The sequence below is a fragment of the Microtus ochrogaster genome, chromosome 21 (assembly GCF_000317375.1).
Source record: "Microtus ochrogaster isolate Prairie Vole_2 chromosome 21, MicOch1.0, whole genome shotgun sequence".
NCBI lineage: Eukaryota > Metazoa > Chordata > Mammalia > Rodentia > Cricetidae > Microtus > Microtus ochrogaster.
In genome coordinates, this window is record NC_022022.1 from 40,065,622 (window position 1) to 40,078,605 (window position 12,984).

Sequence of the window (12,984 nt, forward strand, 5' to 3'; positions counted from 1 at the left end):
TGTGTTGACTGTACACTGGATCTTGGTGGATGTGTTGACTGTACACTCTCCCCAGCAGTGCAGGGCACCCTACTTTGCTACACAGGCACACTTGGCACTGACTCTCTTTCTAATTTTAATTCGCCTAGTGGGTGTAAAGTCATTTAAGCTCTACTTAGGCAATTTTTCCAAACTAGCGAAAAATGACATATGTATGAGGATCAAGTTTGAAGGAAATATTGCCTGAAGACACAGGCGAAGGTGGCATTTAAAAGGTTCCTTTATCTGAATTTGCGCCGCGCTGATGAAGGGATGCAGACTAGGTAGCCAGACGCACTCTTCAGTCTCTAATTTTCTCAATGGATTATGGGACAATGAAGTTAATACCTAGAAAACTACAGCTTCTGTCGCAAGAGGGATAGGAGCTTTGTGTTCTGATGGGTGGACAACAAGTTCTCCCCCATCTGCCTCTACAAGGGCCCTTCCTGCAATGCTGGCTCAGCCTGCTCAATAGTCTTCAATCACTGAGGGAAGAGACACCTGCTCTCCCTGTCTCTAATCTCAACCCCTGGCCCAAGAGAGAGAAATTAATATCTTTAACATCAACACTGTGTAAAGGGGGGCAATTTGTACCTCTTTCCTTTAAACTGTCAGAACAACATTTCTGGCAATCAGCTATGGACAATCTCATGCTGAAGATGGGAAACAAAGCCTCAAAGAACTCCAGTAACTTGCCCCCCCCCCCTCCACGAACCTGAACTCGACTCTGTACCCTACGCTCTACCTTGATGAGCACCCATAAAGCAAATCAGGTGCTGAGCAGCCCCTTGGGAACTGGAGCCGGTTGTGGTGGAGAGTGCTATGTCTCTCCAGAGCCTGCCTCCCTCCCTCCCTGCTGTCTGCTTCCTCCAGAGTTTCCAGCAAAGACACGACTGAACCTTCTACCGTGAACATGACCAGTCCTTCGGAGGGCTCAGGGGGAGATGAGCTGAGGCTGCCTCTCTGCAGCTGTGCTTCAGCGGCTGACTTTTCTCTTGGAGGAGGAACTGCCACTCCCGCGCTCCTCCTTGCTGTCTAGGCGCCTCTCGGCCCCCTCACTGCTCTCTGCTCTCTGGGCTCCCTCTTCATTCCCTGCTCAGTGTGAACAGAGGGATCTGACATCCTGTGTTTCTGCAGTCTCAGTTACCTGTTCCTGGAAAGCACTGGCTTGCTCCTCAAATCCTGCTGTTCGGAAATAATTGACGACGTCCATCACAGCCCAGTCTGCAGGATCGGGAGGCCTTCCATTTTCCATGGAACTACAAAACACAGATCCAAGGTGTCAGAGTGTGGCACAAATGCAGGGATCGACAGGCTACACTGCTTTGCCCTCCAGGACCCATCTGAGCCAGCTCACTAGGAGCCTGCTACTCACTTCCCCCAGGGCCTATCCCAGTCTACCCACAGAAGGACTCATGATGCTTCTTCTGTGTCTTAGCTTCTTGTGATCATTACTCATACTGGAGTAGCCAATGATTTCTTAGTAAAGTATTTGACTTTTAATGAAAATGGTTCCCACAAACACTGTTTAACTCAGAGACATTTAGAGTGGCCCAGTCACTTTTGGTGGGCAATCGTTTAATGTTCCTTCTGCAATTCAGTGTGAATATTTACTTTACAATGTGACTCTAACACAGGCCTCCCAATTCAGAGAAAAGACCATTTCTCACAGAGCATGCTTCTCTGCTGCATTCTGTTCCGACCCCTTCTGACACTCTCTCTGCCTGACGAATCCGTACCACTCCAAGCAATTCAGGGGCTGCCTCTGTGTTAAGGTACTTCCTGGCACTAGGAAGTACCTAATTTATAATCTACTCCCAAACCCAATACTTCATTCATTGTAGCGCCCTCCATGCTGGGTTAAGGAGATGTGGGGCAGAGACACACATCTGAACATGGCCGGTCCTCACCGTATTATTCTCAGTGTCAAGCCTGCGCTGAAGGAAGTCAGTCGGCACTGTTCAGAATGAATGACAGCGACTAAAGAGATGGAAATCAGGCATGTTTGAGAGGCCTGGGTAGCCTTTCACCCTGGGTTCAGAGAGAAGCAAGGCTCTGCAGTTTCTGGGACTCTCCCGCACTCATACTTGTTTCAGGAGCACCGCCTAAACCTCATCCACGGCAGTTCACAGAGAGTCCAGCTGATCACACTGTTTCCCTGATCAAACCCTTCAAAGGCTTCCTGTTCCTGTGGCAAATTCCCATGAGCTTAACGGACATCCTATGGGACAAAGGCCTCCACTCTCCAACTAGAAATGCATTTGGGAGCAAAAGGCATAGCAAGCCTTACATGCCCTGCAGTGTTTCAGGGTGGTCACTGATCAACAGCGTGCTGCAGATGGAAGCCGCAGGTTATACAACAGCTAAGGAGGACATAAACCCTGTGCTGTGACACAGCAGGCCTAGGGAGTTTAAAAGGCCATTAAATGTATAAAGAAGTCAAGAGAAGATTATTCATTCCAAGCTCTGTGGTAGGGATGCAGTCAGCCAAGGAGCCATGGCAATATCCTGGAGACCACACTGAGGATTCCATACCAGGAAATCAGCAAACGACCATCTAGGAAGGGGTGAGCTATCAGAGCCACATTTTGAGGAGAGTGGAAGAGGAACAAGTGATGGAGCAAGGTCATTGGTTAAAAAAATAAAGAAACTGCTTGGCTGGCCCTCATAGGTTAAAACATAGGTGGGAGGAGTAAACAGAACAGAATGCTGGGAGGAAGAGGAAGTGAGCTCAGACTCGACAGCTCTCCTCTCGGGGGCAGACGCCTCAGAGAGACGCCATGCCCCCATCTCCAGGGCAGACGCAAGAGCTCTGCTCTCTGAGGCACATGCGATGAAGCTCCGACCCAGGATGGACGTAGGCTAGAATCTCCCTGGTAAGCCACTTCATGGGCTACACTAGAAATGGGCTAGTCCAGGTGCGAGAGTTGGCCGAGAAGAGGCTAGATAGAAATGGGCCAAGCAGTGTTTAAATGAATACGATTTGTGTGTTGTTATTTCGGGGCATAAGCTAGCCAGGCGGCCGGGGTGCTGGGGACACAGCCCCGCCGCTCCTATTACTACAAACGAGAATGGGAGTGTGAACTTACTGCAGTCATCTGAGGAAATCGTGATCTCAGACTAGGGGAATAACTACTTAGATTAGTTACCTTCAGGCTATTTTCTAGCAAAGAATTATCTGCATCTTGTTTGTGCCTTGAGACTTTACAGGAGGCTGAATTTAAAGACAATGGACTAACTAATTCAGGGAAGGATATCTTACAGCCACTTAGCATCAACACTGTTACAAAGCTATGATTTACTAGGAAGGGCCACACTGAGAACTGGGAGCCAAAGCAGAGTGGATGGATTTGAAATGCCCAGAGATTGCCCAGAAAAGGCGTGCATTTAGTGTTGGGACCAAACAAATGGTAGTTGTTAGAGATTAGGCGCTAAAAAGAAACCAAGTACATTGTCCGGGGCAGTAAGAAAGAAGCCTTGCGGACACTTGGTGAGGAGAAAGCACAGTCACTGGTACAAGATGTAGATTCGTCCAACAGACTTTCCCTTGAGACGTGATTAACCCAAGGGCATCTTTTCTGCACCAGTGGATGTAGGGTACAGTTTCCTGAGGTTCAAAGGCCACAGCCATCACAGTCCAAGACAGCTGGCTGCTTCCTGAACAGGAGACTGACTCTCATGTCACTGTGCCTCATTGGTTTGGCAGATAAGTAGGAAGAAATACCGTAGAACCATAGAGCCTTCTGGAGAGCAGGAAGTACATGGCTGGACTGGACTCCCTGTGGGCAACTCCGGAGAGGGAAATGCACGAAGAAGGTACAAGGGACATCCCAAGAAGTTGATGAATGTCTGCCAGAAGAGCTGTGGTAGCAAATGGTACAAGGTCAAGAGATGGGCCATGTGGCCTGTACTGGCAGGAGCACGGGGCAAGGCTGCCTGAGCTCTTCGGACCTCAGCATCCTTCTACCTTGAACAAATTACAAACTTGACATCTGCCCTACCAGGCTTTGGTTTTACTTTGGTTTCATTTATCTCTAGTCTCCAAATACCTCATTCTTTAACTACGACTCTCTCCTGGGCCACTTCTTATTATAAGAATGCAATTTTCAAGTTATGTTCATGGGGGCTCACAGGTTAAGGGTTACATCAAGTCTCAGAGGAAATTTTGGACTTAAACTTTTGAACAGTGTTGAAACTGTCAAGACTTTGGTCTTCCCTGAATTTGACTGGGTGCATCTTGTATTATGGGATGGCTGTGAGCCTCTGGGGACTTTGATTTGAGGTGAAGGACACCATTTCCCAGAGGCTCATGTGATAAACCATACAAAGTGACTGGCTGCTGAGAGCAGCCACTGAAATAATCCGTTGATGGGTCCATAATTTGATGGCATTGCTGGCATGACTGCATTAAGGGGTGGGCCTAGTCAGAGGAAGCTGGTCATTGAGGGGGTGTCACAGAAAGTTAAATCTTGTCCTGCACTCCTCCTGACTCTACTTAGTCACCATGTGTTGACAGACTTCGCCATTGAGCATGCTCATAACCATGATGCTGTGTCTTCCCTCATGGAGACAGGTGACCATGACTGAAATCTCTCGGATACATGACCCCAAATCAACCCCTCTTGTTTTTGAGCTTGTATTTCTCAGGTATTTGGCACACAAATGAAAGGCTCGCCAAGGACACTTTGGATAAATATAGTCTATATGAATCTCACAAGTTTTTCAAACCATCACATCTATCCTTCAGTTTAGGAGAAAAAAAAAAAAGGCACTTTTGATCCTGGCTAGTGATTATGACAATATATCTGTCACATTGCTTTTTGTGAAACTATTTCTAAACGTTACTTATTTTTGCACTCAGAAATGTACTCTTATTTTGTACTGACTTTATTTTTATGACTTATTTTTAAATCAAATTACCCTACTCCAGGCCCATGTTTTAAAATAGCCTTCGGCTAAAAGTAATTTAACTTTGGTTCTAATAAATTAATATTGATCTCCTTGCTTATGAGAACCCTAAGAAGGAGCCACTAAAGGAGCTGTAGCTTCCTCGCCATTTCCCTCTCCCCATCATATCAACAAGCAGACATCTGGCTAGAGGCTGAGCCGGGAAAGGAAAGAATGCCTCAAAGGTTGACAAGACAATTTTAGTTTAAAAATATTCCAGTAAATAAGGGTTGAGTGCACTTAGCTGCGGCACAGCCACGTGACGAAGAGTGCTGGGAAGCAAATAACTCGTCAAACTTCCTGTCTGTTCTGAGTTCTTTTAGCTTAGCATCCAGAGGTTTGGTCCCAGCAGCCCTGATTTGTACTGAAACCCAAGCAAACAACAGCCTCGATTTCCCCCGCCCAGGCTTTTGCTTATGTCACTCAAATCCTCTCCTCTTTCTTACAGACTTTAAGGGCCCTACTCACCTGTTTCTAAAGGAGCAGCTAAATGCCCCCTTCTGAATATCTTCAGCAAGTGTTTAATTACAATTATCAGTGAATAAATCTTAACTAGGATGAGGTATTTTTAACTCTGTGATGGGGCAGACACTGATAAACACGGGAAGCCCACAGCCTGGTGAAAGAACGACAGCACACCAGTACTTCCGGAGCCGGCTGGGGATGCGATTACAGTATTTCCAACTGTAAATTATGTGAACTCCAAATGCAGACCAAACAAGAAAAACTTGCGTTCAACTGGAGATACAAAAAGTAAAAATTACATAATAGGTTTATAAAACACATGCCAAAAATGTAAAATACCTCAATAATGTTATGTTGATAACATAGTTAAATAAAATACATTACTAAATTTTTTTCATCTGTTTCACAAATGTCCTCTAGAAAAATTTTAAAGTACTTGAGTGGCTCAAAATTTATTCCTACAGGACAATATATATATATATATACACACACACACACACACACACACATACACATACACACACACACACTGAACTGCTGAGATATACAGTATTTGCTAGAAAATAATGATGAACTCTTTTTCAAAGACACTTACACTCTGGAGCACCACTGTCTTAGCAATCCACACCCTTCATAATGACCGCTAGTTTCATATTTTTAAACATTTGCCAAGTGAATGAGTTTGTGATTGTGACTTGATTTGCATTTTCTTGGTCACAGCTCATCCTGAGTACCTCCTCCCATGCTAACGAGCCATGTAAACATCGTATTCTGGGGAGTGAGTGCTCTGCTGGGGCTAGTTGTTTGTTTATCATATAGCTCTGTGTGTTTACTGTTGAAGATCTCATACAGAAAACCCATTTCCTCTTGCCCTTCAGAGAGTGTTCAAGTGGGATCGAAGCTTTGGTTGTTGGCATGCCAACATCTAATTGGCACAGACACAAAATCACCAAAATCTTAACAAGGATCCATATTAGAAATCAAACAGTTCTGTGGATCAAGTTTGAGAGATTTTTTGTAGGGACCCACAGATGTGAGTCCTGCTCCTCCTTGACTGGAGGTCACAGAGTTTGAGCTGATTTTTGCTCTTTCAAAGTTGTTGACAACAGGTGTGGCTGTATACCCTGACCCAGGGTGTGGTTACTTGGTGTTTTAGACATTAAGATAGAGGTGGATCCCCTCCACCCTGACCAAAGGTCAGAGAATTCAGGTCTATTCTCCTTTATTTTAAAATGGGAGGTTTGACATAGGGAGTGGCTGCCTACAGGATACTTGGTCTAGGGTGGGTTCACTGCAGATCCTACCCAAAACACCAAGTGCTTTACTCAGGAAATAGTGGCTTGATATCTCAAGTACTGGAGCTAGTATCTGTTCTGGTTGTCCTTCGTGTTGTGTTAAAGCAGCCTTTTGCCTTCTGCCCCCCCCCCCACTTTTGTTCTGGGATATAAGAGCATATGAAAATTAAATGCAGGCAAATTCAGTCCTCACTGAGTTGCCCTCCTGGTTCTAGCCTACGTCTCTGTTTCTTTCATATCTGTTCCTCCTACCTAACATTTCTAACCCGCACACACCCTAACCTGGAACGTACGAACCCATCGTGGCTGAGCCACAACTGAAGTCACCCCAAAATGTGAACTATGACAGATTTTAGTAGGAGTGAATGCAAGAAGCAAGCAAGGAAGAGAACTCTTCTACGGTGTTTGTTTAAAACTGTCAGGGTATCACATGAAAACGTCCTTGTGTGAAACAGTACCACACATAGTGAATAATGAATAAGCAGAAGGAAAACGTCTTAGAAATATCAAGAATACGTTTTAGTGTGTATCCTTTCCCTTTTAGGTCAATATGCCTAAAAAACTAAAGACCTGAAATTGGAGTTTCAACCCTCCCCTCTTCTAGCCAAGACAAAGAACCCGGTTCAACATTGAAACAAGTCTGCTCCAAAATGCCTACAACTAGACTCACTCCAGCCTATGGGACTGTTGTCGCCCAGCACCAGCCTGGGAGGAAAAGGAGCTATCTTGGATGTCAAACAGCGAGTTTAGATCTCAGATTTGCCACTTTCCCATGTGACTTTCAAATAAAAACTATTTCACATAGTTACTTTTCTGGCCCCGGTTAGTCATGTTAATCGCTGTAATATATTTAAATATCAAACACTGCAGTCATTAGATGGAACAATATTTGTGAAGACAGCACAAGGCATGACTCACAGTAGGTGCTGTGATGCTGTCTAACTTGGAACACAATGACTGCCATCGCAATTCCTGAGTAATTCATTACACACATGCTTTCTTTTGAACCTTGCAACTCCAACCTTTCCTTTATTGTCAAGACAATCAAAGCAGGAATAAATTAAGTAAGCATTATTCTTCTGATAGCTAAGAAGCAAAATCAAGGAGCCGTCCAAGTGTCCTGAACATATTGACTCGATTCAAAGTCTCAGGCATAACCTGCAGTGTCAGGCTTGCTGGCCTCTGGCTTCCTGCCGTGGGTTGAGGTCTGCTTTTTCCTAAAGGGAGACATATCTTCTTTCCTGACTTTCTTCCTTCTCACAACGTGGTTTTTAAAAAGTAATTTCAGACTTCAAGAAAACTGAAGAACAGTGCAAATATCTCATATATCTTTTACCGAGATTCTCCAATTTGTTAATATTTTACAACATTTACTTTCTTCTTCGTTCTCTCTTTCTTCTGTAATATATAAAACAAGAAGCAAAAGAAAGAAGACAAAGAACTCACCAGGTTGAAATAGTTTTAAAATGTATGGTCCTTTTACAGTTTTAAGTAGAAAGGACCAGTATCCAAAATGTAAATGAGTAGCGATGCCTAGAATTTACAGCATCCCATACCCTCAAGTACAGGCTTGCTTAGAATGACTTCAGCTCCCCATAAGGAATGAGTCTGTGCACCAGCAAACGTCACATATCTCTAAAGTACAGGTTTGCTTAGAATGACTTCATCTCCCAGTAAGGGATGAGTTTGTGCTTTGGCAAACTTTTGACAGTATCCAGAGGCATGCCTGATTTCCATGATGGAGATTAGGTATAATAGAGACCACTAGCAGAGGCTGCAGATGCTACAGATGCTACAGACGTCTTACAGTGCACAGCCACATCTTTAAGACTTGATGTTTCATGACTTCAGAGAGTCTACATGGTACCCTAAGTCTTCCCTCTCCAGTGTTACAGATGGTCGTCTGTGGCCATGCGGGTTGAATGAAATGCCTACTTCCAGTCCGAGTGGACAATGAAGGCCACATTCATTCTTCTACTCTTATAAGACAACTGAACAAGCAGACAATATAAAGTAATATGTCACTCAAAACATTGGCCATAGTCCCTAAAGAATCATGGCCCTGAAAGAAGGGAAAGAAGAAAGGTAAGACCATTGACTTAGATTCTGGAGAGGGTTTTCAGTAAGCATTCTGGACAGTTAGGAGAGAAAGACATGTAGAGACTAACTCAAAAGGCCTGCAGAGGGTTTCCCTGGAGTGTTCAGCAAAATTCTCATCAGTATTTCTGTAGAACTTTCTGAGGCTGGGGCAAAAAATTCACCCAGTACTAGAGGGAAAAAAATCATCAGAGATCATGCATGGGCAAAATAGTGCCTTTTCTAACCTGTCAGCTAGGAAGATATCATAACTCAGGAGCACCGGAATAGTACAAAGGAGGGTCGTGCTCCAGTAAAAGGTCAGGAAACAGACCTAGATCAAATGCAACTTTGGTCCTGGCTCAGAAAACAGAGGAGAGACTTGAAAGGATAAACGGTTTCCAAGAAAACAGCACCTGGGAACCTATATCAAACAATTGCATGAATTTAGGAAAAATCCAGCACTGAACAGAGTAAAATCCACACTGCCTACCATCTAATCAAAAATTTACCAAATATTAGCCAGTTAAATTGAGCAATTAATTCAAATAATTAAAGTTTTATGTCTATACTCTGCATATCAGCAAGCTAGAGAAAAGGTTAAATATGTTAAGACATGGAACATGAACACACACAAATTCAACATTAATTTTTAGAGATGATGAATATATTTTATGAATAAAAATATACATAAATATTTTAAACAAGAGATTAGAATTTTAAGAGACAAAATTGAGAAAAATTAAATATGCAGCAGCAGAAGTTACTTAAAGCAAACAGGGGAAACACTGAAAAATGAACAGCGTATCAGGGAATTATGAAAAACATCAAGTAGTCAAACACATACAGAAATAAGGAAAGGGACATTTTTTGGAATAATAATAGTTAAATGTTGCTCCAAATGTAATGAAAACTAGTCTCACAGACCTAAAAAAAAAAGAAAACAAGCCCCAAGAACAAGAAACAAAACGTCACTCCAAGCCTCATAATCAAAGTAGAACACAAATTTTTAAAAAAATCTTAAAAGCAGGTGACAGGATAAAAAACACTTGTCTATGGGATAAAAAGGATAAGAGACACAGTAAAATAAAGAATAAAACAAGAGTGTCTACCATGATCACGTTTTAATCATCTGCCAGAGAATTTACTTAACAAAATGGAAGGAAATATAAACAAAACATGAAGCTCGAGGACAGTAAGTAAAACCGTATTTAAGGAAAAGGAATGACAGTCCAGATTCTAAAATGTTGCAGACTCTACTAAAAAAGTGATTAGAAATAAGTTCAGTGAAGTTGTAGAAAATAAGACCACACCGAATCAACTCTAGCTCTACAGACTAACAAAAAAGCGCTGAAAATTCCAACAGCAACAACAACCATTGTATCATAAAGACAAGAAAGATCTAGGGACACACCAGGCAAAAAGACCGACATTCACAAGTCTATGCAGCATTATGAGGAGAAGTTAAAGAGCCAGGTGAATGGAGAGTCACACTGTGCTCTCTGTGTCAGTCCTCCCCAAACCAGTTTGTGCAAATACTAATTCAAATGTCACCAGGTTTTCCCAATGTAAATACCACTAGGTTTCTTTCCTTCCTTCTTCCCTCACTCCCTCCCTTTCTTCCTTGCTTTCTTCCTGTCCCCCGGGGGCGGGGAGGGGGAGACAGCCAATTCTAAAATCATAAGGAAATATAAAGAAACCATGGAAACGAAGAGCAAAGTTAGTTAACACTACCTAATTTGAGGCCATAGTTATCAAAGCTCCAGTGTTATCAATGCAGTGCTACATTGGTACACATATATGTAAATAATCAGCGAATCAGATAGTGATAGACCCACACACAGAATCAATTATTTGTCAAAAAATGTTGCAGAAGCATTTGAACAAACGGTGCTAGATAATTTGGCTATCTATAGTAAAAAAAAATCACCATCACAGTCACACACACGCACATACACACAAACAAAACATGTTAATATTTATTTCACTATCCAAATGAAAATGAATTTGAGAGGTTTTAGAGATGCCTCAGTGATTAAGAGTGTTTACTGTTCTTACAGAGGACCTGGGTTTGGTTCCCAGCACCCACATTGGGCAACTCTCAACAGCCTGGAACTCCAGCTGCAGGGGACCCCACACCTTCTTTAGGTCTCCACAGGCACCTGCATGCACGTTCACATACCCATACATTCACGTACATACATATAAAATAAATCATTTTTTAAAAAACCCAACTAACTTAAACATCATAGTTCTAAATCCCTAAAGCTAAAATTATCAAACTTTTAGAAGAAAGTTGCCAAGACTTTGGTCTATGAATTTTTAACTGTGACACCCAAAGCACTATCCACAAAAGAAAGAAATAAGCAGGACCACAGCAAAATTAAAGACTTTTTTCCATTTCAAACACTTTAAAGGAAAATAATAAAACAAGCCACAAACACGTCATAATAAAGAACTTGTTGTGTTTATAATACATAGAAATTTTGTGGTGCAAATTTGAAAAAATACTAATCCAATAAAATATGTATTCAGAGTACACAGAAATTCTACACAACAAATATGAATAAAAGCCAATAAAAATTGAGGTGAAAGATTTCAACAACAGTTCACCCAAGATACACGGATATCAAATCAACATCAGAGAAGACATCAAAAGGCATTAGGGAAACGAGAGTGAAACCCTCATCACTGTCTCTAATAGGGAAGATTTCATGGGGGAAATGCAACGGCTGAGGTATGCACTGTTGATAGTAATGGATGTGGAAAAGACTTGCTACAAAGTTTAACATATACCTATCATATAGCCAAGCACTCTAATCCCTTCCTACGTACATACAAAATGGAATAAAGCACCTATTCACATAAAGACCTGAACGTGAACAATCAAAGCAACTTCATTTTGGATACTACCTACAAAAATGGAAACAACTCCATTCTCTGTCACCATGTAGTTGGATAAATATTTGTGTGCCTAGGTAATAAAATAATACTCTGTAGTAAAAAGCAATGAACTAAGCTGAGTACGGTAGTGCATGCCTTTAATCCCAGCACTTGGGAGAAAGAGGCGAGTTTACACAAGTTCCAGCAAGCAATGGTGTCATAGTGAGACACTGAATCAAAAAAAGATAATGAGCCAGTAATACAGTAATACGCATAAATTACAGACTATATTGTGATACCAATCTAGATAAGTAGTAGGTGTTCTATATGCATATTATATATGTACAAAGTACACTCACTTATGCAAAATTCTAGCAAAGTCAAACGAGTTTACAATGACTGCTACCTTATCCACGGTGGCCTGGGGACATGGACGCAGGGAACAGAAGGGAGAGACTGCTAAGGGTTAGGAGGAGAGTGGGGATGAGGTGTCTGTTCATTATGTCAATGAGGAGAGTGGGGATGAGGCGTCCGTTCATTATGTCAATGAGGAGAGTGGGGATGAGGCGTCCGTTCATTATGTCAATGGTAGCAGTAGCTTGACGGGTACAAAAATGCTAAAACTTACCCAAATTTATCTCTTAAGCACAGGCAATTTGCTATATACATACATAATATTTCAATGAAGTTTTTTCTTATTATTGATGGGGATCAAATCTAGGGCTCCACACTCGCTAGGTGAGCACTCTACCACAGGGCTGCCTCTGCCTTCTTTTCCCTTCTGTTTTTGAGACAGGGCCACACTAAGTAGCTCAAGCTGGCCTCAGACTCGCTCTAGAACCCATGCTGGGTCTTTTATCTGTCTCAGCCTCCCGAGCAGCTCCCTCTCCAGGCTTTCACTACTAGGTTTGACTACGGTTGTCCCCTTTACAGAGACAGAGATGAAGTGAGAAGAGTTTCATCGGGTACACTAGTGATATTCCAAGTCATTAGCAGCCACACTGAACTGATGGCTACCCTTCTGGACAAGCGAGTCGAGAATGTTCCCACCACAGCTCATACTATAGCTCACTTCTCACAAGTTCCACCCATAAAGAGCAGGTGCCCCCGTGGCCTGCCCACTTCTCTGACTCACGTCTAAGGGGAAAGATGTCAACACTGCAGGGATGCCTCAGTTTCTGGAATTGATTTTGTTGTTGTTGTTGTTGTTTTTTCGAGACAGGGTTTCTCTGTGGCTTTGGAGCCTGTCCTGGAACTAGCTCTGTAGACCAGGCTGGTCTTGAACTCACAGAGATCCGCC

At 42.7% G+C, this 12,984-nt stretch overlaps 1 protein-coding gene across 1 annotated transcript in view; it reads right to left on the reverse strand.

Annotated features, from left to right (window-relative positions):
• Samd13 (sterile alpha motif domain containing 13) overlaps window positions 1-12,984 on the reverse strand; it is a 46,354-nt gene that overhangs the window by 16,235 nt on the left and 17,135 nt on the right. Inside the window, exon 6 of the mRNA XM_026783894.1 lies at window positions 1,166-1,277. Coding sequence (XP_026639695.1) covers window positions 1,166-1,277 — 112 coding nt within the window. The remainder of the gene's footprint in view (window positions 1-1,165; window positions 1,278-12,984) is intronic.